Below are 26394 nucleotides of genomic sequence, written 5' to 3' on the forward strand. Positions count from 1 at the left end.
GGGCTGGGCAAAAGCACATAAATGAAAGCCATTTCACAATGAGGATTTTCCTCCTCTGAGCAATTTTAGTCATGATTGGAGAAAGCACAGCAGAAATATTTCCCACTTTCTGTTAGTTATTTCACCGCAAGCTCTGTCATAGCCTAAATCAAATTTTTGCCTATTCAGATGCTGTAACTCTTGAGCAAGTTAGTTACTGTAAATAGTAGAGTGCGTGCATTCTCAGTACAGATGAGAGGCTAAAAAGCACATCAGAGACACTTCCTTTGTTTGAATCATCCCTATAGAGGAGGCAAAAAATAGTGCTTGTTACAAAACTCAAACTTCGGGTCAAATTTCAGTGGCAGGAAATGAATCCGACAACATTTGTGGGGCTTTTTGGATCTGCTGAAGTGCAAATATGTCTTTTGGTTTGTGAACATTTTTAGATACTTTAGGCCAAGAAGTGTCCCCCAATGTTCTCCTGGTGGAAAAATCAGAGGGAGAAAAAAATGAAGAGAGCCTACAAAAACAATAAAGTGCCAGTGAATCTTCTGATCTTAACCCCCCCTAAAAACTTCACAGAATCGTCACATCCATAGGATGTACTACAGTTTACAAAATTCTTAGCATTGTTATATTATATCGTTAAGCTTTCTTTCTTCACATTGACAAAGACAACTTGAAATATATAACTTGAAAGTGTGTCGCTGTATAAAGTGGAATGTTGGCCTATTCTCTAATACGACTTATGTAAATCTCTGACAAATCCAAATTGCATAACTTTTCCCCCAAAAGCTTCTTTGTCTCCACTTCATTATTTTCCCAGTAAAGGCCATGTCTGCCTCAGGCCAGCTGTAATTTGATTAAGCCACCCAAAGGGTAGCCAGACGGTAAGAGCCTTCTCTGCTCCTTTTCCATTTTATTAAGAACTGTAGATTTCATTTGGATTTTATTTCATGATATTCATGTACTTTTGCTAAAAAAAAATCATTTTACTTATTTCAGTTTTCATGAATAAATTGGTGTCTTTGCATAATTTTAATATCAATTTTATCAAATATTGGTAGTGCTCCTATTGCTAGAGCAGGTTATTTTTGACTTAAAGCTTATAACCATGCTTTATTTTCAGCATTGCTGTAGGGAGGGGGCCTGAACAGCTTTTGAAGAGATGGAGACTTTTGTCTTTTTATTTTCATTTTCTGCCCTTGGCATTCTCTATGCCATGAACACCATCCCTGAGTTTCAAGAGTAAGTCATAACATTTATTGATTTCTTCCCTATAAGTCCAATCTTTTAAAGGTTTGTTTTGAGGGAAAAGCTTTAAAGTATTGTTATGAAGTTATACTAATAGCATTTATACACCAATATTATACAACCACAACACATGTAATCGTAATCTATAATAACATTTATTAATTTACAAAAAAAATCTTACAATTATTGTCGAATTACAAGAATGTAAATGTGTACTAGTGCAGGTGATCCTTACTATACTGTGGGATGATAGAATTTTACTACCACTAGAGGACACTGTAAGCTTAAAACTCAAGGTATATTTCTGTCTGTACTTGGCTTTAACTACCTCATAAATCCTTGACCACGCTGAGTACTGCTAATTAGAGTAAGTTCAATTTTCAGGGTGTATTTGCCAGTTGTGTAAACTCTTTAAATGATTAAACCTGTAATTTCTTGGAGAGACAAACAAATGAGTAGAGAGCAAAAAGAACTCAGTGTGACCAGAATTTGTGGAGATAACCTGAAATGGTGTTGAATATAATTAATTTTCCAATCTGTAAGGGATCATTTTCTTATCCATATCTTGGGATACTGCCTTTATAGTATATCCTACATCTAGTGATTCCATACTACATCACTATAGGCTGAATAAACAGAGCCAGTGGTAAAATCCATGTTCCACTCCACCGTCACACTTTTTTAAACCACAAGATATTTCTCATTTCCAACAGACGTTTATACTCCTCCTGTGTGAATATCTCTGCTGGCTCTTTTTTGAATGTGCAGACACTGACAATCAATACAGACTGCACAGAAGAGTTTGATAAATTGCTCTTGACATACAATATGCCTGGTGCTTTTCCACACTGCAAACAAACAGTATTGTGTGCATAAATCTTCCTGTAGTGTTGAATTGGAGAGGCAGCAAGGGAGCTTCCCTTTGCTCTCACAGCATTTGTTTTCCTTCTGTGAGCACAAGTTGTGAGTTTTCTGAGGATGTAATGTTGTTTACTGGGAGATACCTTGAGCACATTAATCTTTTCCAGCGCAAGGCAGTGGTACCTTTGACCAGTTTACATGGAGGGCAGTGCTGAACTAACATGGCCCTAGTTTGCTGCTTCCCACACCTCTGCCTATGATTGATTAAGCTTTTGTAAAGCTGTGATTTTAGACCACTGGTAGGCATACCACCACAGCAGTATGAGAGGTGAAACACTGCAGATATTCAGTATAACAATGGAATAATGTAATTTATACTAGAAGTATACAATATTATTAATATCATCATTCTGTGAAAGACTCTGTCTTTGAAAAACCCAGATGCCCTAATCAAGCCAATTTATAGTTAAACTTTTGTTTATTATATTACAACCTGTTATATCCATATATAACACAAAAAAAGAAAGAATCTTATTCTAAAAGCTCTGGGATTAAGTATGAACCTTCTACTTGCACCCAGTTGTTTTTAAAAAAGCAACCTGAGATGTTAGGCAACCAACAGGGTAAATTCAATGTGACACCGCCATCCCACCAGAAATCTCCAGGCACACAAACTAAAACACCAGCAGTGCCTTTGCTCTCACTGGACACAGTGCGTCTTTCACACAGAATTCCCCTCACACTTCTGCATTATTCGTCCCGGTGCTAACTCTGGGTGTTGTGTGATTATCATTCTCTCTGACTTCCCATTCATCATCATTTACTAATTTAGAACTGCAGAGAAGACTGGCACAGCTTCCATGGGAAAAACTAATTAGTAAAGAGAATGAAGCAGAAAATAAGAGGGAGATTGCTGTCTAAAAGCACAGAGTGTCAGCAGTGAGATTGGACAATGGGTTGTTATTTTTCTTAGATAACAGTTACATCTCTCTGCTTTCACAGGCCTTACGTGATCTTGGAGATCGGTGTTGCTGTGTTGGTGTTTGTGTTTCTGTTCTACTTCCTCATCACTCGTGGCAACCCACCTAAAGACATCCTATTCTTTGGTAATCAACACAACTATGTGCATTTCCCAACTTACATGCAATGTATTTCCAAACGATGGAGTTTAACACTGGCTGCACAAAGGTTAATAAGCACTATGCATTGTGCTTGAGCTGATTCCAACTCCCACAAAAGGATTTCCAGAACTTTCACTCACTACTCACCGGTTTAGAGAGAAAACATGAATTGTATTCGGTGTGATTTCGCCTGATATGTCGAAAGCTGCTAAGACTGATCAGGCTCATGAAGCTTAGCCAGACTTTTCTGAGGCATGACTGACCCTCCGCAGGCTGATGACCTTCACAGCTCTAGTACTTACTTAACCTTTTAGCTATTCTTTTGAGAGAGTCCTTGCTTGACCCTGAGACAAAAGGCACAACTATTTGAAAATGCTAATACAAGACTAGACTCCACAGTCACTGCTCCTGTATAATGCTATTCACAGTCCGCTTTTGGCTTACTCTGGAGACCATAAGGAGGTTTTCCGCTCGTTTGACAGCAGCAGCTCGTGCACTTCAACTGAATGCTTCTACGGGATTTGTCTCATATTTTGCCCCGTTTTGCGTGTAGCTGTCGGTCAAACTGTGCTCTCCATTTCTAGAGCAAGGGTTTCCCCACAAACACATCCCTGCAGCTGATGCCAGGGGCTATGCTAGTGGGACAGAAACGAGGTGATATACTGGTACTCAGCGCCCAAGGCAACGCTAGTGTTGTGTGGGGGAACCATAATAATGTGGGCAATGCTGTAGCAGACTCTTCACAATGATAGAGAGCCATAATCCCCCTGCTATCTCACCTGTTAGATGTCAGAGATAAACCTGGTTGTCCTGAGGATTACAGGGACACGGTACACAGGAGAGACAAAATGCATGTGTATGTGCGTGTAATACGTGTGAAGGACAGATAGGAAGGATGTGATATAGTGGTTTAAGCTATGGTATCTGCAGAGAGAAGGCCATGTAGCAACACACAGAGTTTCTCTTTATAATAACATTCCTTAACATTCAGGCAGCAAATCACCATCATGGCTTTTACGGCTTGTTCCCTGTGAAGTGATTCTAGTAGTAAATCGCTCATGTAGGCATGTGCCTTCACCAACTTCCTTACATTTATGTGTATGCAAACTAAATGTCCCCAAATAGCAACACTTCCCTAACTGGCGTGTACAATTTTCACCATGCATCTAAAGCCTCATGTTGTTTACTCTGAGTCTGCCATCTTGAAAGTGTGGTGCACATCGTGCAGTTGATACCAGGACATTTTTCCAGTCATTAACAGTTCAATGAGCATGTTATCCACTGATAGATCCTTTAGCAGTTTACCATGGACATCAGAAGCACCCTGTGTGTGCCCAAGCTGGTGCATATACTCCATATTTTTATCATAATGGGGTTTTTTTTTGTACTATACTGCCAACTGGTGAGCACTTGTTATGGTCCAAGCCACCTGATGTCTCTATTAAAGTGTCTACTGAAAGTCAGTGTTTGATAATGAGCTGCTGTTTGTTGTGGTTCATTTGTTGCTCGGATGGATTCTATTGAAAAGCCCAGTGAGAATGGGAATCTGGAAAGGGAGTTGCTCTTGTTATATAGTTCTATATAGTTCTATATAGTTATATTGCTATATAGTTATATAGCAATGTTTCTGTTTTTTATTGCCAGAGCGAGTAAAAAGCCAATATTTTTGATCTCCCGTTTCTTGCAAAAAGCCCACATTGATCTGAACCTTTGATAAAAGAGTCCCCCCACCCCCACCACCCCCTTACCCGCTTGGTCAGGTGGTTTTGGTTTAGAGTATTAGTAAAGCCCTCATGCCACTTGTGTAGCCCCACACTTAAAATTCTGTCTTGTGGACATAGCCTTTCAGCTCTGTGGTGCTTTTAACCTGAAGATGGAAGCAGGCAGTTCAGCATGGATCCAACATAAAAATGCCTCCAGCCTACCTCACTGCTTAAGACTTCATTTTCTCCCCATGCTGTCAGGACAAACCACCTATATGGTCATTCAGGTTGGAAAAAGAGATTCAAAGACTGTGAGTTAGACAGACGTGGAGGTGATGCAAGGATCTCTGCTGTTACAGCTTTGCCAGTCTTTACTAATACACTCTATTTGTGTGTATTTTTCAAAAGTAGGTAGACAGAGCAGGTTGAGTAATTACATGAAACTTTCACAATCACAGTGGCTTCTGAATGACGTTTGTTCAAAGTTGACAAAGCTGCTTAACACGTGAACGTTTCCTAACTCCTGTTAGTTTTATGAAATCTAAAGCTGATATGGTACAGTATTGTACAGTTTAATATGAAGCATTTTTGTGAGTCCAGTGTCAGGTATATTCTTTTTTTTTTTTTAACTTCTATGAATTAATGTTTTATTTCCTTTGCAGTTTTTGCTGTATTTTCTTTTACTTGTGTTATTGACCTGACAAGCGCCTTGGAATATGACGGCATCATTTCTGGCTTTATGGAATTCTACCAGAAGACAGTAGGTTTCTTATTGTCACATCTAAATGACACTATAATGACACTAAGAAGACACTAAGAAAAAATCTGTGCGACCTCACTTAAAAACGTCTCTGAAAGCTTCAGGCCATGTCATCTAGCTAAATACCTTGAACAAACACTAAATCAGAGCACAGGCAGCAGCTTTAACCAAATGTTTTTCATTAGCAGTGCATACTGTACAGTACGTATTAATGTAATGTGTTTCAGGGAGAGCCCTATCTGGGAACAGCCTATGCCATCATGATGTGCTACTGGGATGGAATAGCACACTTTATCATGTACCTGATGATGATCAGCAGGATAACAGACAGGTGGGTGAGGGTGAAGTCAGTTCAAGCCACGTCAAGCTTATTTATCTTTGCTTTTCAAAATGGCAGCCCCAGATGGCAAACAGAGAACAAGCAATACCCTATCTACCTGAGCAAACAACTATGTAGGAGACTGGGGAAGCTGTATGTATTTAAGCCTGAATGTAGCAGGAATACATTTCAGTACAGAGATTAAAATTTTCTACAGTGCATAATAAGCTTCAGACCCATAGTTTCCTATGTTTGAGCTTTCCTTAAACAAACAGTAAATCCTTTACAAGGAAGCATCTCACAACCTGTGAATCACAATGGCCTGACTAAAACTGTATTTTTAAAAGGAGGGCCCTCTGGAGTGAGTTAGTCATAAAATACTCTTAGTGAGTTGAACCTCAGGATTTTCACCACTGGGAGAAACTGTGCTCAGCTTTGCATTGCCCATGACAGCTTTGGATAAAATATGTATAATCTTGAACTGACCAGCACCGTGTGGTTCATCCTATTACCTTTTATCTTACCTGCAATCTCTAAAATAGTATAATCACCCTTGTTTTTCTGGTTTCTGTCCCAGGAAAGCCTACCGTACCCTCGGCTTGTTCTGGGCTGGCTCTTTGTGTGCCAACATGAGTGTGTTCATTGCCGGGATAGTGGCAGGTGAGCCTCATTGTCTATTCCCCATCTACCATTCCCGTGATGACAAGCTTTAATCAAGTAAACATCTGCACTGCCGTGTACCATCAGTGTCACGGCTCAGCTTGCCAACAAAACACGCACAGCCCCGTCACAACCCACAGAACAAAGCAGAAAACAGTCTTAAAGCATCTGTTGGTGGCTTTTCAAAGTGCATGCAAAAGTGTCACAAGATCAAACTTGTCTCCAGGCAACGTGTTGTGCTCTCTGTTGTGTTATCATAGACATACTGTACTGTATGCCTTTGCCCTGCGAAGGTTTTAATAGGATGTTTAATTGATGAATTACACAGAGATGTTTACAGTGTATCCTTGTATTATTGAGCACAAACTCTTTTTCTTTCTGGTAGGTAAATATGGGTCAGAGATCCGCCCAGCTTTCTGGCTCAACTTTCTCTTCCTCTTGATGCCTGTATGGGGAGCTATCACACTATTCACAAGGCCCAAGGACAGACCGCTAATTGGTGGATACAATGTAAGTCCAGTGCATGGATGGTTCTGGATAACCTGGATATGAATGTGGAATAGCTTTATAAAAGCTGGTGTTTGCTGAATGTGTTAAATCTTTGTAATATATATTCCAGTGATTCAGACCTTTTATTACCAGATTACTGTTACATTGTGGTCTTAATTTAGCCTCAGTCCATCATGGTCTTGATTGAGACTAGAATTAGCGTGTTCTGAAACATATCTTGGACTTAAGGCAGCTATCATCAGCATTTTTTTTATATTGATGATGGATCACATGCCTGCTTTTTTGCAAAAGGGATCAGCTCTGCAGTTGCATCACTGTGGCCTTCATGTGCAGCAAGAATCTTTTTTTCCAGCCAAAAAAAAAGAAAAAGCTCTGATAAACAAGCACCAAATAGCATTTAGCAGCTAAAGAGACAGATATTTCTCTCAGGAGTTGGAGAAAAGCAAAACATAGCTAAAACAAGAGTTAATATTAGACTTACATTTGTCAGGTGGACATAAATACGACTACAAATAAATGCTAATGTTGCTCCATCCACTCACCATACCTGCTTAAATGCTGAATTATGTCAGTGTTGTGTTTATAGCTTGCTTCTGGTTCTCCTTTGTGGTTAAAAGTCGATTCATGCAGGTTTAATTACCATGAAAATATGAAGAGTGAACACACATTCATTCATTCCCCTCTGTGGAAACACTGGTCTCATTAAAGTGAGAGTATGCTATGAAACCATGACCTTGACTAACCAAAACTACACCGTACATTGTGTTGACATCTCCCCACAGGCCCAGCATGCTCAGAGCATGAAACTGATCTGGAGGCCCTTGGACCTGATCCTGGTGGTGCTCCTGTTAGCTGCCATGGCCTTCACCATCCTCAGAGGCTTGGTGAGTGTACATCACATTCAAGTCATGGACAGAATTTAGGAAAGGGCTGTAACGGTCGTGTAAAAGTCATGTTGGTCATGCAGAGAGGTTTGTCCAGGGAGTGTCGAGGAGTCACACACACGATGTATTACTTTAGCTTTTACAAGCAATACACTCAACTAATTGACCCACATGGGAATGTTATGTGTTTATTTTCTAAGAAAGATTTGGGTTTAAAGCCTTGGACAACGATGTGTGAATAGCGTACTGTATTTTAACATAATTACTATGCTACTGTTTCATATTCCAACAGGTCATTTAAAAGAATACTTTGAGACTTTGGGAAACATTCTCGTTTGCTTTCTTGGAAAGAGTTGGATAAGAAGATTGATACCTCTTTCATGTCTTTATGGTAAATGAAGCTACTTCCAGCAGCCGGTTAGCTTATCTGAGCACAGAACCCTGGCTGTAGCTTCGGATTTACTGGACAAGTGTAAGACTGGTATCGACCTCCTCGTCTAACTCTCAGCAGGAAAGCAAAGCTATTCCCAAAAATTTCAAACAATTCCTTAAACCACATTTAGTGTCTCTTTTTTTAAATTCAGACTGTGTGCTTGTGAAATATTCAGTCCTATGCCAATCTGCAGTTGTAGTTTGTGGTGTTGTCTAACTCTATTATATAGTGAGGTGTTTCTGTTATTTTGTCCACCCCCTGTAGGTGGTTCTGGACTCTCCACTAGAAGCCTGCTCTGTCTATCTGAGAAACTATGAACCTTACCTGAAAGATCCCGTGGCCTACCCCAGAGTCATGGTGGGTGCTTTTTTTTTTTTTCTTTCAAATTCAATAAGCTTTATTGTCATGACAGGTCAGACACCTATAATGCCAAAGCAGTACAGAAAATTATTAACACTGACAGAGGATTAACAATAAATAAACAATAACATGCAAATATCAACCATCATATCAAATACCAAATGAGAAATTACAATCAAATTAAATATAAAAATAATTATTATATTCAGTCAAACCCATGACCATACAGGAGGAGTGAGTCTAGTCGATAAAATAACATGGGCAGCTGTAATAATCACTCAGAAATATTTACAGAGCTTCTTACTGTTCTTGTACAACACCACATATATATAATATACAAGTATATTTTGCAGCTAATACTGCACACTGACGTTTCTCCGCAAATAGAAAGGGCGGTTTTATTTTCTTTCTATCTCCACACTCAGCCTCTCTGTCTCCACCAGCAACACGTAAAAGCTCCTCTCCAGCCTGTTTTAAATAACCAGCCACATAATGAACCTCTGCTTTCATGGCTATCACTCTGGGTGTGCGGGAAGCTTGGCCTTATCTCCTCCACTCTTTGAGCTCGCAGCTGATTACAGAGCCATTTTTCATCATTACAGCAACAATAAGTGTGGGTTTAGAGGCCAGTGCATGTTTGTCTCTCTCTTTCATTTGCTTAAGATGGATAACAGATTATTACTGTGACTGGCGGTGGGTCTGCTTTCCTTTTTATTTTCTCCCTCTGACCCTACGCTACTGTGGATTCTGTTGTGTTTTGTTCGGCAAACACAGCTTTGTCAATAGGTTATCCAAAGACCTTGTGAGGGTGGCAGCCCAGGCACAATTGTGAGTCATTGATCAGACGGACGAACTGCATGCTGAGAACTTGATAAGCTAATCCCTCGCCCAAAGCCCCCCATCAGCGTCTCGCTGGGTGGGAGGAGGGTGTGTGTGCAGCATGTGAAAGTATGTCTCGGTTGCCTTTGCAAATCTGTGTGTGTGTGCGTGTGTGTGTGCAAAGACATGAAATGATGTTGGGTTTGTTGCACAGGGTTACACTGTTTCTGCAGTGACTGACCTCTTTATCCAGTGATGATGATGGACGATATGTGACAGATTTCTGTGGCAGCACTAAAAAGACATTATAACAAAAGACTGAAGGGCATATATGATTGGGTTTCAGGCCCTGAGCTGAACTCATTAGAATTCATCTAGACCTCAAATGGGGAATGAAAAGAAACTGTTCAGTGGTATAATTTGAGGGTTTTATAAAGTGGGTAACTGGCTTTCATGCACCAAATATTTTAAGTTGAAGGTCAAGACAGTCTCTGTAATGACCCTTGTGTGGAAGCAGTAATTTGTGCTGAAGGTGCAAATTTGTGTTTTAGAGAGTGCGGAGCTAGGAAGTAGAAAAGTACTTAAGCGCTGCACTTTAGAACAATTTTGAGATAGGGAGAGTTTCTCATTTTGTTAGGGTTCATTTTGCTTCTTTACCTTTCAGAGGGGAGTGTTGTACTTTTTACCACATCTAATGGCTCAAGGTTTGTTTAAAGTCATAATATGATGCGCTGTCAGTTGGAGGCAGGAACACTTGGACCATGTGCAACATCAAAATACTGTAAAAATAGTGGTTTAATGCTCTAGCAGGAACAAATCTGAGCCCATTTACTTTTGGTACTTACCTACACTTCCACTGCATACTACAATACTTGTTATTTTTTATTGTAATTTTGCTGCAAATCTCGAGTATTGTTCTACTTTGGTAGTGCTACTTTTATGCAGCATGTTAAATAGGGTACCTGTGGTGGTATTTTGAGCATTAAGCAGCCCTCCTCTGTATTCAGTGTAAGTAGGCGAAGTGCAGTGTAGGCCAAAGGAGAATGAGGATGTACTGTATTAATTGTCTGCTGGAGTGCTGGTCATGGCCCAACAGCATAGACTGACAGTGATGGAGGGGAAAACCTAAACTATAATATATTCATTAACAAACTCACCTATGTCAAAATGGAACCACAGAATTTATGCATTCTGGAAAATACAGATCCAAGTCAAAATGCGGAAGAAAAAAAAACTTTTTCTTCAGTTTTACAAAAAAATCGTGGGTGAATAATGGTGTCGCATTCCTTTGTACAGATGCTGCACTTGTTCTTCTATGGACTACCCCTGTTGGGTGCGTTTGTTTACGGTCTCCTCAAGCCCGGGTGCACATGGATGTCAGACTGGACGGTGTTCTTAGCTGGAGCCATGATTCAGGTAACGCCACGAAGACAAACTGTGAATCTGATTCTGAACACATAGATAGGATAGATGGAATACAAGTGTTGCATACTGAAGCGTGTTGCACTGACACGTTGCTCCATTGCATTAACTTGTTGCGACAATGACTGGCCTCAGATTGATTAAAGTATTCATCAACATCTTCAGCACATTGAGGTCTGACACGCGTCACTGAAATTAAACTCCTTGTCGTGAGCTCTCATCCTGTTGATAATTACCTGGACCAGATATATTATATTGAAGCATATTTTCCGTAATAAACAAGCTGATGGTGCTCTGTCTCCTTATTGATCCGACAGAAAGATTGGAACCATGATGAGACAAAGTCCTTGATTAAAGTCTTTTGTTCTGTTGTATAAAACGCTGCAGACTCTGCCCTCCCCGTCTACTAAATTGCCCACTTTTTAAGTCGGTACATCATCTTCATAGCGGTTTATCACCTCCTTTAGAGATCATTTTCTGTATATTGCTAACAGCAGATTAATAACTGCTGGGAAAAAAAATATTTTTTTTCTTCCAAGTTAGTCCTCCAGAGTGTTTGCGTAAAGAAACATTAACACATTAAATGACCTGCTATTAATGTGAACATAGAAAAAAAAACTGACAACAATGGAAGCACAATTTGCATTATTCATTTACGACAATGCAGTCTAACCTCTTACACTGTGTCTCCTTCCAGTGCCAGTGGGCCCATATCGGAGGGTCCCTCCATCCTCGTACCACAGCTCCATTTCGTATCCCAAATGATACTTTCTGGTGTGTGCTGGCAGTTAACTTGCTCTACGCTGCCACTCCCATCCTGTTGGCCCTGCGGGTCCATAGTAACCCCTATTTCTTCCTGAAGATCGCCCCCTTCCCCGGGCAAACAGGTTTGCCAAACAGTGAGGAGAAAGACACCAAGTACAAAGACAAATAGTAATTCTCCATCTTCTCTGATCTGATTTATTTGATTACTTATCTGATGATTCATGAGGGGCGGTTGTATTTTAAATGCCATATTTCAAAATGCCAAAATACAAGATTATTTTGCTCAGTATTGTTGGATTTAGTGGTTATTTATTATGTTAACATGCTGCTGCTAGCATTTAGCTCAAAGTGCTGCTGTGCCTAAGATTGCCCTCACAGATCTGCTAGCATGACTGTAGACTCTTGTGTCATAGTTCATAGAACCTATTCACTATTCTTTTCAGCCAATGACTGCGAGAAAATGAGATGAATGAACATTAAAGCACATTAAGTTATTGGACCTTTCCATTATCTTGTGTCATAAAAGAAACATCATCAAGACTAACTGAAGATCTCTTAAAGTATCTATAGCAGCTTATAATGCGCACTAATCAGTGAAAGTGCACACACAGCAGAAGACAATCAGCGTAATCTAAGAGTAAATAAGTTTCCAGCCTGTAAAGTCAAGGTTAGTGCTCAAAATTCAGTCAGTAATATATTACAACCACTCTGCTCTGTATGCAAAGAGGCTTCAGCTTTCTCACTCTTTGCAAGTGAAGCAGCCGTTTCGCAGGAAATATGTAAAACATCCAACCTGACATGGGAACCACTTTAATTAGGATTTATATTTTAGGCACACAAGTTTTCCCCTTCACACTTGTTCACACCTCTGTGTAGATCTGTTCTGTTCCTCGAGATAAAAGCTGAAGCACATGGCTGATTTTGCACTTTGCTAGGCAGCAGTGGCTGGATGTATGGCATACTGGCATGAAGGAAATCCTGCAGCCATTTACAGTATGAATAAGTCCAGAGGACATTTAATAACCTGAACAGTCTTAAGGGGGAGGGGGCTGATGAAAATACTGCAAAGCATTTTCAGCGCATTCAACCCTGTAAGAAAGCGTATGGCAGTTTCTGTTGCTGAAGTTTTCGAACACACATGGAGCATGACTAAACGTGAGAAACTGGATGTGAATCTTTATATTCGCCGGCACCAAACTGCTTCAAACAACCCAGTGAATGGCATAACGAGGCTATTTTTCTCAGCGTGTGTGTAGTCGTGGCAGAGAGGAGACAGCTACTGCCATAATGGCAGAATATGTTGTCTATAAAAAATGCAGTTGTGTGTTTATTCATTAAAAAAAAAACAACTCTACAGTATGTCGATGATATAACTGGAGCGTTAAGAATAGGACTTTAATGACATTATTCGCCAAGCTGATTTATTACTGCAGTTTTTATTGACTCCTGGCTGCATCTGCAGGTTGGTTGCATCTTTCTCCAAATTTGTTTATAAACCAGCAGCAACATATTGACTTTGACAGTAGGTTAAGTTTTTTTCAAGTGGAGTACTTGGAGATGTCCACGTGTCAGCCCACACACATGTAAAATAGACATTGTGGGGTTCTTGGTAGTGTGAAGTGGGGGGGCAGCAGAAGGCAACGTGTGCTTCTCTTGTCACTCAGTCACTCTGGTCAACCCACAGCGCTGCTGTCTGCTGCCAGCTTATCTCTGTTTTAAAAAGACAGCTTTTCTTTCTCGGTCTAAGTAGGAAAACAAGACGTGCCTCTGCCGTTCTGCACTCTGTCTGATCCTCTGTGCCCAAATTGTGAGCATTTCATCCCTTCTCTTCTTACATCCCTTGATCCTCTTTGTTTCTTTTCCGCTGAGTGATGCTGCTGTGTGCCTGCTCAGTGTGGGTGGCCCTGCAAACAGCCTTGCCGCTGCTCTCGTCATTGTCTTTTAAAAAGACCTAAAAAAACCCAAAAGACTTCTGTTTTTGTTTGCCTTGACAAACACACTTAAATGACCACCTGTCATGGTTTTGAGCTTCAGTCTGCTCATTCATCCTTTCATTCATTCACTCCACTTGTTTGTGCGTACATGCTCTAATTCTGCCCTCATTTCAGACCTGCCTGCCTTTCCTGCCAGTAGAATCACCTATAACCTGCTCCTCCCCACTCACCTGTTCACCCATTAGCCATTCCCTCATTAGCACCTTAGTATATATACTGGTCTGTTTCCACTTGCTGTCTGCCAGATTATTATCAGATTTTTATCAGATCAGCCAGATATTCCTTCCTTCCTTCACCCTTTGTGCTTCTTTTGCCTGCTTGGATTTTTGTATCCTTGCTTTTTTTTTTTCTTCCTAAATAAAGACTCTACGTTTACATCTGCCTCCTGAGTCATGCTCTTTGGTGCCTTTTCTGAGAACCGTGACAGTACCAGGCTGAGAGGTTTTTCTCGAATTTAATTAGAAGAAAGACTGTTGAGACCATTATCAATGCCGTAAGGACTATTCTCAGTATGAAAGGCAAAACACTGACGAAAAAGCAAATTTTCAGCACACCATGTAATGTCATTACATAATTGACAAATACAGTATCCATGTGCCAAACCTTTTCAGGAATATGATGCTTTGGATGCAGTTCAGTCCTTCAAATGAACACAGTGTTTTCTTGACAGAGATAAAAGGGGTTATTTATGTGGTTAGATAAAGCTTTTTAAAACAGCAGTGTAACCCTTCTCTCCACCCCTACTACATCAATAACAGAAGCCCACTCATAAGTAATTATCACCCGTACTTCGCTGAGCAATAGGCCGACAGACAGAGAGGGAGAGAGAGAGGCAGACTCATTTAATTCTCTCTCCCTCAGCAGCTTTTTCATGCTCAAGTGTGGCATCGCCCCTGCTTGCACATGCTAGCTGTGCATTCTGTGTGCGTGACAGAGGCTTTAAATCAAATGTGGCTGCTCCAAACAGCTCTGTAATCCCATGAAGGCAGTCACAGGGGACCTCTGCTGCAGATGTCTGCTCGGCTGTGCAGGCGGCCCCGGAGATCCGAGGATCTGTGGCTGTGAAAAACACAACTGAACAGTTCGCACTGCGGTGATGTTAGGTTTGCCTGTGAAGTTTCACTTTGTAATATGAGTAAATGTGTTTTGAAGAAATGTTTTAATGAATAAGTGATGCAGCATCAGTTAAAGTATCAATACAAGAAATGTCACATACCCAGATTAATAAATGAATAAGAGGCTACTAGGTAAAGTATCGACTTCTTACATCGTACATAAAAAGGTACTAGTCAAAAGGGGCGAGCCTACAGGCCACGGTTTGGTCCAGGGCCCTTGATCAGGTTAGTCTGACCGTGGTTGTCAGGTATCAGGTGGGTGTCAGGTAAGTGTTTGCACCAGTCTGTCCTATTTGGCTGAATGAAGCCAAGCTCTCCTCAGTCACTATGTTTTACACATGTATGCTGAAATATAATAGTCTTACAATGTCGTGGTGGGCAACACATCCGCATACACCAGTGATAAGTAAACTTGTATAACTATTCTTAACTATTTAGCACTGAACTGCTGCATTCAGTGATTTTTGGCTAACATGATAATGCTAAAACATCTATAATGGACACTTTCATGCAGCAATGCGCAAACAATAATAGTTTATCCCAGTAGCTTGTTGATTTTGTTGTCATATACCAGGTTTTTAAATCTTCAAAATTCAGCTCACTGAATCACTGCTGAAAGACAGTTCTGGCCCGTGGTTGTTCTCAGCTTATTTTTTATTTATGTGATTTGAGAAAATTACCTCCCTCCAAGGTAACCGGTAATCTGAGAAAAATCCTCAGTGCTACAACAATATTGGAAAAAAAAAGTTGCCTGCAGTCCATTTCTCAACTTGTAATAGATTTGTAGAAAGATAATCTTTCTCAGCTCCACTCTGAGGGCCCTAAACTTGAGCAACTCTTCTGAAAAGGCCTTGTCTAAATCCTGTTGATGCAGGGCAGAGAATATTTTTACTTATCTGAGCAGATTATTTAAGACCATGCTAAATAACACACCACATTCACTGTTAATGTCTTTGGAAGCATCCAGCTGTTACCCCAAGCCTGAACGCAAGCCGTTAATGTTGTTGCCCTTGAATTTTTAGCTTCCATAAAACACCACTTTATTGTCTGTGGACTCAGCTGATTTTTCCTCTGGTTTTTCCTGCATCTCATGCTGATACATCTGAAATGCTCCAGGGAGAACCTGGGCACGTCTCAAACTATGGGAGCTGCTCTCACAGTGACTGCTCACACAGAACTGCAGTAACTCTAGCAGCTGCACAGAAGCTGACAGACCCATTTACTTGCGCTATAAGACACTTCTAGTCAACTTGAATCTCAGCACCATGGTATGCAATAATGTAGCCATCAGTGCAGTTTCATTTTTTTTTTCAACACGAAGTGCAGCTGCCTCATGCTGAGAGTCCTGTCTCTTCTCATCGTCGGCTGCTATCATCTCAAGGGCCTCACTTATTTAACCGTCATTCTCATGGAAGGCTCTTGTTGAGTCTGCTCTATGTGCCCATGTGCTGCTTAAGAGAGACTCCAGTGTCAGAGATGTCAGTGATGCTGCACTGAAACACCTTGTTCCATTGGTGACTGGCCTCCCTTCAGCTGCTTTCAACAGCCTTTACACCTTCAAAATTTAATGAATGGACCACAAAAGCAAAATTGTTTGCTTTCATGTCAGCTTGTTGACCATTTCCTGACATCTTGAGAGCTTTATATTGTAACTGGTGGAGCGGTCTGAACTTAGATTTGGGGTCACTTTCAGAGTGAGCACAGACTAACCATTGCTGGGCCCTGTGTTCAGTGGCAAATCTAATGAAGTCTGTGAGCCCACTGAACATCCTGGACATTTGCACTGTAATCAGATTTCGTGTCCTTTCTGGTATTGCTCTCGTGGTATTGTCGGAAACCACCTGTTTATGGATGGATTGATTACGGGTCATTGTAGGCATATTTTTTATTTAATAAATATAAAGCAAATACATTAGGCATTTACTAATAAATGGCTCCCCCATGAATTCACGATATGTTGTTATTAACTACTGTTTAGTCACATACTAGATATTTATTAATGTTATAATTCAGCCATGGAGGAAATATTAAGATCTATATCTTCTCTCCTCAGTCATTAAGTTGTTAGGAAGAATTTGATTTGTGCTGAATAAAACGATCAGCCTCAGTCTGCACTCATCCACACAAACATTATCTCTATCAGCCTTTAATAGGAACAATGTTCTGCCTGAAAGTTAATGAGATTTCACTGAAACAACGTGTGACTTTCAAACCAGTGAGCGTCACACTAATGGGCTTCGAAAACAGACAGAAAGACGCTCACGACCATTAAATCTGCGTGAAGTCGCTGCCGTGATTGACTTATCCACACAGTCTGCACTACCCAATGTGCGCTGCGTCATCGGAGGACTGCGGGACCCACAAACACCCCTGGTTCCCCTGCAGTGCGAGAGATCAGCGATGAGGCTGGAAACAGAGAGAGAGAGAGAGAGGGGGATAGAGAGAAAGACAGGGGGGAGAGAGACATAGAGAGAGAGAGAGAGTGGGACAGAGGTGAGTGCTGCTGCAGAACAACATTTAGCCTGGTTGAGGAGTTAAACGGCGCACAGCGGCACATCTCCTTCATCCAGGCATTAATCGTGCTGTGATAGCCATGGTAAGTTCACTTCTGTGCTCAGATGGTGCGGGTCTGCTCTGCAGTTCTCTGTGCTGCATGAGAGAACTGCAGGGATGATCACTGGACTAACCTTGATAAAAAAAAAAAAAAAGTGATGCAGCAGGGCTGTTTATAGTGCGCAATGTGCATGTGAAGTAGCCGCTTTGGTAACTCTGCTTCACTGGGGCCTGTCTCCATGTTCAGATGTTATGTACTGCAGCAGTGCTGTTTCATGGGAGGCGATAATTCACAGGTGACACTGACTATGCAGACCTCTAGCAGTGCATACAGCAGCAGAACGCCCGTTTGACTCTTTTATTTTGTTGTTATGGTGATTTTATTCCTTCCACAGTGAAGTAAAAGACCAAACTGTGTATCTGAGCATGTGCTGAACGTTTGCATTTTTGCAGAGGATTATCTCCTTTGCAGTCCATTATGCATTTATGCAGCATCACCAAGTGGTGTCACATACAGTATACTGGGTCGAAATGCACAAGACACTTACTGTGCTGTTCTATGCAGCCACTACACACTCACCCATAACCCAGAGAGAGCTTGTAGAGATAATGAGCACTTGACCTGAATAGGTGATCCATCACTGGTCACTGCCAGAGGAGAGTGCTCATTTACTCTGATGTTTTAAAATGTGTTGCAGCCTTTTTCTGCCCTTTCCCTATCACATATGTCTAATATGTACAGAAAGCACAACAGGCACTGGATTTATTTATTATTAAATCATGATTCCAGAAATCAAGATGACTTTATTGTGATTCAAGCCTGCACATAATCCTCTGTTTACAATCAGCCTTGAGCCTCTCTCCCTCAAAACTTTCCAAATATTTCCTCTTCCTCCTGCTGGCACTTGGCACCAAGGATAAAAAGTACCAAACAAGCTTGAAGTGTTGACTATCCTGTGAGGACTATCTCCTCTTTTCATATTGTGACTGTGAGCTACAGAGCTGGCAGGCTAGAGCTAATGTGTGGAGCAGACTGCTGAGCCACTTTAAAGCATGACTCATACCAAACACAGTAACCTTATTTTCTTGTTTTGAGAGAGTTGAAGTGATCAGTTGTCTGTTGCCTTTTTTTCCTAACTTGCTGACCAGCTAAGCTACCCAACATTTAAACTCTTTAGGGTGAGTTCTCCAGCATGACGTTTGGAGGTGCATGGGAAATGTGTTGCCACCAACATCAAATCCTTGGAGTGAATACCAGGATGTCATGCTGTTGTCCCTGATATTTCTGCTTCTCTTCACCAATGTATTTTTAGGTCTTGATTGTGCCCCTGGAATATTACCGTGCTATTTTTTAGGTGGGGATGTGATGCCCCTGTTTCTCTGTCGTGTCCTTTCCTGCAGCTCTCAAAGCAGTCTCAGCCTCTGGCCTTTGGGAAACTGTCCTTTGTGGTTTTCATCCTGACCTCTGCCCTCTCAGTGACTTCCCTGCCCACTGACATAGAGAAGGGAAGGAGAAAAGTGGTGCATGTTCTTGGTAAGGACCTTTTATTCTTTTTTATTACAATTCTCATTGGCAACAGAGCTGAAATGTGCCCAAATTTAGCTAAGATACATGCACTGTCTGCTGAGATGCTTTTCCCACAGCAGTGAGATGGCTGAACGGTCGAACAGTTTTAATAACCTCTGCTGGGTCACTTCCAGACTTCTATTGTAGCACCCATTGAAACCATGAAAAATTCATTCATTAAATCTTCTCCTGGGCTTTCACGATCCAGAGGTCTCCACATTAAAGACAGAAAGAAGAAAAGCAGTCAGAAAATGCAAACTCAATGTATTCTATACTCACATGATTACCTAGTTGAAGAAACTTTGGAACACTTACCCTCAGGTTTTAATGCAGTGTTCTGGTGGGGTTGTTGATGCATTGAATGTGATATTGGGCTGTACAGATACACTCCACCTGACTCATTTTTCTAGGCTCATCGTTGAGAATCATTGCAACCCAAGAATTCAGTTTAATACATTATCAAAGCCATTAATGAGACCATCATCTGGGGACTGCGATCAATTCCATTTCTTTACTTGCTAAGAAAACTGATGACAACAGCGATTAAAATAATTGACTGCGTGAGACCCGGCTGTCTGCGATCATCTACAAAGCAGAAGTTACCAGGAATACAGTTGTTCTTGGAACAACAAGACATTATTCTCAGATGATTGAATTCCTCCCCCTGCGTGCCTGGCAAAACTGAAGTGACACATCTATTTTGCTGCAGTCAGTGGTTTAAGTACAGTATTTACATCCTTTACTCCTTTAAACAAGTAAAAGCAGAAACACCACAATGTAAATATAATTTATTACAATTTATTTAACCTATTTTGCATTTAATTTTTTTACTTAATTAAAAGTAGAGGCATAGTATCTGTAAAACATAACGTCAACGTTTAAAGATTCAAAAATATTCATAATGTCTAATGTATTAATGTAGACAGGTAATTTAATTACTTACTTTTTTGGGTAGTGTAATAGCATAATTATATAACATCTTCATATGTTTTGTATCTAAAATCTTGACAATCAAACTTTGCTGCTTTGCAGATTAAGCAGAGTAACTACAAACTAAAGCCACGGCAGAAATGTTGTGGAGCAAAGGGCATGAAGAAGCATAAAATGAAACAAACAAAAAATCTCAAGTAATCAGTATTCTCTAGTAGTAAATCAAAGTTGTACTTAAAGCAGCATTAAATGATTTTTGGCCACTTGGGGGCAGAGGAACTTCACATCAAGCTGGCTGACACACACTCCAGTCATATTATTGCCTCATTAAGTTGCTGTTCCAAATATGTTAGGAAACAGTTGCCTATTTAAACAACTAGCAGGCATAGGGCAGCAAAATCATCCATCCATCAGTTTCCAGCCACCAGCCCGTTATTTACCTTTCTTTTCTCTCTGTTTTGGTCTCAGCTAAGTCTCCAGTTAGTTGCTAGCTTTTTCTGTCAGCTGTTTTGTGCTGGTCAGATAGCATACAGCGGCTTTATCCAAAATTCTCTGATAAACATCTGCCTGCTCCTTTTTTTCCTTCTTCAGCTTCTAGTTCAGATCCCCAGCCCTTCACTCAGGCACCCTGACGAACCAGTAGGAGTCCCTAGTGCAGTGACAGGGACATAAACAGGTTATTAACAGCAGTCTGCTGCCAGGACTGTTTGTAAAGTGGTGTCACCTAAATGAAATGGTAACATGGTGTTGTTTGTCTCAACATTAGTGTGATGTAGCGCAGCCTTCGGTGTTGGGAAATTATGTGCTTAAAGTTTTGATCAAACACTATGCTTTTGTGGGTGCTGGTGATAAACAACTTTGTAAAGAGCAGTAAGCAGTGACAGAACTAATTGCTGGCTGGCATGGATAATTGTAGGTGCCTTTATCTGGTCACAACATAGCAGAAAACCTCTTGCAGCCTCTCATTAAACGTTTTAAATGTTTACACCACACTTGTCATGTGCGTGTTCTTTGGTTGCCGAGGCACACACACAAACGCAAACAGCGTCTGAACAAATGTCTGCCAAAAATGCAAACTAGGTCTTGTTATTGCCCATTTGGATGGTGAGGCCATTAGTGTTGGGTCATTTTGGTGAAATGCTCTCAGCAGAAGTTGAGGATAAAATTTTTGGAGTGGGTAATCTGTTGACAGATCTGGGCAGAAGAGAGACTGAACTGCACTCGGGAACCTTTGATATAAAAAAAAAAAAATTAAATGTCTTCCACTATTGATATGGTGAATGTTGAGGCACTAATGTGACAGCACAAGTAAACAGCTCAGGCCTTATTAGCTGACGCTGGTTTTGCAGGCCTTATGCTTGATATCCCTCACAAAGAGAATCTTTGAATTTTATTTTACAGTAAGAATGTGAATTACAAATATTGGCAGTGTTAAGGGTGATTGCAAACAGCACTGAAAGCCCTTGTCTGCGAATATTTGTATAGTAAAGGAGAATTCCTTAAGCGTTCACTTTGTATGCACCTCTCAGCTGAATATTTACCCCTAATTTAACCAAGTTGCACCATTCAAAATGTAGTTTTCTGGCCACAAGAGCAATACAGTATCAATGACAAAGATAAAGGTTAATCAAAACCCATTTGTGAAACAAAGCAAATATAAAAAGATGAACGAAACAGACCAGCAAGATTAGGGAACACAAACGCATTATGTTGATAATTCAGCCTTTTTTAATCTTCTTCCTGCCCACAGAGGACGACACCGGAGCGGTCATTGTGCAGACAGCTCCTGGTAAAGTGGTGACGCATCGTGGTGGCTCCATCACTCTACCCTGCAGATTCCATCACGAGCCAGAGAACACCGACCCTGCTCGCATCCGGATTAAATGGACCAAAGTGACAGATGCGCTGCAGTTCGAAGATGTCTTTGTGGCACTCGGAAGGTAAATTCAGCTTCTGCATTTTTTCAGTCAGCCAATCTATATCTATTGTTTTGATCAAGTTCCTGTTGCTCAGCTGTAGAGCCCAAACCAAAAACAATGCATATTGAATTAACTGGTTGATTTCCTTTTGCGCTTATAGAAGCTCCTGATTCATGTTTTGATGGAGTAAATGTTTTTTTTAACCCACTCATAAAAAACACATAGCTCTTTTTTTACAGGCTATCAAGTAAGTATCCTAAGTATCCTATTGTTGATGAATTTCTTTCTAATTGTGCTCTTTTAAGGAACTTAAATCTCTGTGAAATTTCTCCAGGCAGCAGCGTGTATTTGGAGCGTACAGAGGCCGTGTGTTTTTGGAGCAGGCGGGACCAGGTGACGCCTCAGTGATTATTAAAAATGTCACGCTGGAGGACTATGGACGCTATGAGTGCGAAGTCACTAATGACATGGAAGACGACACAGGATTTGTCAACCTTGACCTAGAGGGTAAGAAATTAGGTCCATCTGGAAGTGACTTTTTCAAAGCTTTGAAGTGTTGGTCAAGAAATTGCTAATTCATAATTTTACAGCCTCACACTCTTCAGTAAACTCATTTCTGTCAACTGTAGGAGTGGTGTTTCCCTACTACCCCCGCGAGGGGCGCTATAAGCTCAACTACCACCAGGCTGAGGATGCCTGCAAACAGCAGGACGCCATCCTGGCCTCCCACTCTCAACTGCACAAGGTATATTCACACCATCCCTGCAGTTCAAACATGCACAATCTGTCATGTTCGAGGCAGAAAAAGAGTAGAGGAGGAGTCACAGATCACTACCAAGGATCTGTGTAGAGCTACACATTAATTTATAGATGTAGTGATGCACTTATAGGCTGCAGCCCTCAGTCATAAATAGTTATAGAGCATATGCATATGGCCAGACCACAAACTTTACTGCAGGTTTGTCCTCCCATTTTAAAAATCCCTACCCACTAATGACCAGGCTAATGGAGTTATGTCAGAAGAGATACACCACATTCTTTCTCCCCTTAATAATGTCTTTAATCCTTCAGCATGACCCACTAACCTACATTATCTCCTTCCACAGGCCTGGCTGGAAGGACTAGACTGGTGTAACGCTGGATGGCTGGAGGACGGCTCAGTCCAGTATCCTATCTCTCATCCCAGAGACCAGTGCGGCCGCAAGGACACCCCAGCTGGTGTTCGTAACTATGGCTACAGGCATAAGGAGGATGAGCGCTATGACGCTTTCTGTTTCACGTCCAAGCTCAATGGTGAGAAACAGAGAGATATGTAGGTTGGCGACTGCAGTTGTGTGCACACACGTGCGTATATGGAGTATATCTGAAGATCAGAAACACTTTGTACATGATCATACAACTAAATACCAACATCCAACTCAGCAGCCAGCATCTGTGGCTCATGATTGGAAGGGAGGAAGACTCTGGCGGAGCTGGATTGTTGTGATACTGTATAGAAAGAGGATGTACCATGAGTGCTGCACTGTCGGGAAATGAGACCCATGTCTCTAATCTCTGCCTGTGATCTTGCAGGCCTAAGGCCATTGGATTTAGATCAAGCTGTGTTGATTCAGCCCTGCTAGGGCCACAGTGTCCGCTGGGTGCCAAGCATCGCCTTTCATCTCTCAGTTCTTTGATTTACATCACATTCCCTCAGAGAGTGTGTGAGTGTCTGCGTCACACACATGCCACCTCCAGGTTCATAAACTCAAATAAACTTGGGAGGCTGGATTAGTTTTTTTTTGCAGCAGCAGCATACAACTTACGTGCTGTCTCTGGGCAGTCGAAACAAGTCAACATTGGTTATTAAAGGAATAGTTTGTTATTTTGGGAAATGTCCTTGTTTGCTTTGATGCTGAGAGTTAGATAAGAAAATTGATACCAGTCTCATGTCTCTGTGAAAAGTGGGCTATGTACATAGCTGGAGCCAGCAGCCAATTATCTTAGCGGCTAGAAATGGAGGGAAACACCTAGCCTGGCTCTGTCCAACAGTAACAAAATCCACCTACTTACGCCTCTAAATCTCACTGATTAACACATTATATCTCATTTGTTTAATCTGTGTAAAAACAGAAGTGTTAAAAGAACAATTTGCTGTTTTACTGGGGGTTAGGTGCCAAACTATTTCTTGGCCAGTAACAGGCAAACAGCAGAGATTCCAAGAAGTCTCCCAGCCAAGAAATAGTACACAGAATTGTCATCTTTATTATAAGCCTTTGTACAGGTTCAAATCAGATTTAACATCTTAATTGGCGAGCTTTAGATGTGCTAGTAGCTGGATTTTGTTAGCTTTAAATGAAGCCAGGCTAGCTCTTTTCCTCTTCTTCAAGTCTTTGTACTTGAAGAACCGGCTGCTGACTGTAGCCTCACATTGAGCCTTAAGAGATGAGAGTGGTCTAAATCGTATCATCTAACTCTTGGCAAGAAAGCAAATAAACATATTTCCTAAAATGTGGAACTACTTTTTAAAGTGATTTACCATATTAGCAAAACATAGTGCATCAGTGGTTAACAGGGAATTTTAGAAATTCAGTTTGGAAAAAAGCATGCGCCCCTCAGAAGTTTTAAAGAGAATTAAAAACTTCTCATGCATTCTAAAAACTAAATAGATGAAAGACAATGCCCTTCATTTGAATCGCAAACCCATTTTGGGACGGCCTAAAGTGTGAAAAAGAAAATATTTCTATCCTCAGTGAGGAAAAGGTTGTATGACAGAAACCTTAAATGGTTGCTCATGGTTTCCCTTGTGTGTTAATTATTGTGGACAGTCTGTTGTGGGCAGGAGGTTTCAGCAGTGGTCGTGACCGATACTGTTGCTCAGTCCAGCTGGAAAGTATTTACTGAATGTCCCCTGGGGAAATATGAGACAATATTCTGCCTCTCTAATAGCCACCAGTCACATAAACAAGCACAAAATCAATAGCTGAGCCAAGTGCAAAGCCGAGGTTTGCGGACATGATTTTCATGATAGTAGTTGTTTGGAGAATTCGTGGTTAGGTTCTTTATCCTTTGCTTCTTTCTTAGGTGAAGCTATCTTGTGACCCAGCTCAGTTCACCAAAACAATTCAAACAATCAGGACACCCATTTCTTTAATACTGCCAGCCGAAAAGTCTCCCCAGAGGTGAGATGAAAGCAAAAATGGGAGCGTAATGTTGAGTTAGAGTGCTGTCCATTGACAGAGTATTGCCTTTCTATTTTGAGCATCTGCCCAGACAGCTGTTTGAATGAGTTGATATTCTGAACACAATCAGGTGGAGAGAGAGAGAGAGAGAACTGAGAATATCTACCCTCGGGGCTCAGCTTGTCTCTGGGGCTTCTCTCTCTCTCTCTCTCTCTCTCTCACTCATTTCTCTCCCTTTCTTTCCTCTCACCCTGCTGAACAATGCACTTGCTCTGTTCCCCTTCACCTTTTCACAAGTTCTTATAACAAACATCCTCTCCTCTCCGCTCATATCCCCCCCCAGGCAAAGTCTACTTCCTCAAACGCTTTAAGAAGGTGAACTATGCGGAGGCGATGAAGGCTTGCATTCGAGATGGTTCTGTGGTGGCTAAAGCGGGTCAGCTGTATGCAGCATGGAAGTTCCAGCTCCTGGACCGCTGTGAAGCCGGCTGGGTGGAGGACGGCAGCGTCCGTTATCCCATAGTCAACCCCCGTTCTCGGTGTGGAGGATCCCAGCCAGGTGTCCGACACCTTGGCTTCCCTGATAAAAAATTCCGGCTGTATGGGGTCTACTGTTTCCGCAAGAACAAGGATGAAAGAGCAGGTGGTACTGAAATTACAAAAAGCCCTACAGATAGTTTGACAAGGAGGAAGAGCAGCAACAGCATCCCCATGAATGCCACGAGGGTGATTTAAAGTGGAGAGACTGAGAGCAGGAGGGGGGTGCAATTTTAGATTTCACTGCAACAACAACTGTCGCCTAGCAGCCAGAATCCATTCATCGCTTTTAAAGTAAAACACTCACAGACAAGATGTACTCATTTGCACATTTGCCAGAGAGAAGTGAGGCTGGGTAAAATTAAGGGTGACATCTTTAATAGGGTGATTTTCCTTTCGTCTACAGTCAGTCAATCATCTTAAGGAGTGAGTATGTTAGCACATCTGTCGCCGGAAAACTGTAAGATTAAACAGCAGCTTGATCATCACTCAGGCTCACATCAGATCACAGAGGCTGCCATGAATATCCTTGTTTATGTGCGTGTGTGAAACATATTTTTGGCTGCCGCTGTGGCTCCTGAGCACTGAGCCCCAGTCTGATCCAGAATCCCAGTGCCAGGGTGAAAACATTCATTACTGGGTGAGACAGGATGATCGGCCTCACTGTATGGAAAAAATCCAAGATGCCCTGTTAAGGTTTGATTGTACAGAGTGTAATTGTCTGTAACCGGGTGCCACGCTTGGTTTGTGAGCCTCTGGCACAAT

At 41.3% G+C, this 26394-nt stretch overlaps 2 protein-coding genes across 2 annotated transcripts; both read left to right on the forward strand.

The window, feature by feature from the left end:
- Positions 1-1150: 1150 nt before the first annotated feature.
- tm6sf2 (transmembrane 6 superfamily member 2) lies at positions 1151-12022 on the forward strand. Its single transcript, XM_041040777.1, has 10 exons — positions 1151-1230; positions 3100-3203; positions 5584-5681; positions 5909-6012; positions 6578-6660; positions 7046-7170; positions 7953-8054; positions 8752-8844; positions 10963-11082; positions 11786-12022. The coding sequence occupies exons 1-10, from the start codon at positions 1151-1153 to the stop codon at positions 12020-12022; spliced, it is 1146 nt and encodes a 381-aa protein (XP_040896711.1).
- Positions 12023-18725: 6703 nt separating this feature from the next.
- Positions 18726-25827, forward strand: hapln4 (hyaluronan and proteoglycan link protein 4). The gene is made up of 7 exons (XM_041040364.1): positions 18726-18818; positions 18917-19049; positions 21763-21952; positions 22266-22438; positions 22561-22676; positions 23038-23224; positions 25436-25827. Exons 1-7 carry the CDS (start codon positions 18726-18728, stop codon positions 25825-25827), a joined length of 1284 nt encoding a protein of 427 aa, XP_040896298.1.
- The last annotated feature ends 567 nt before the right edge of the window (positions 25828-26394 follow it).

This window comes from Toxotes jaculatrix, chromosome 6 (assembly GCF_017976425.1).
Source record: "Toxotes jaculatrix isolate fToxJac2 chromosome 6, fToxJac2.pri, whole genome shotgun sequence".
Classification (NCBI taxonomy): Eukaryota; Metazoa; Chordata; class Actinopteri; family Toxotidae; genus Toxotes; species Toxotes jaculatrix.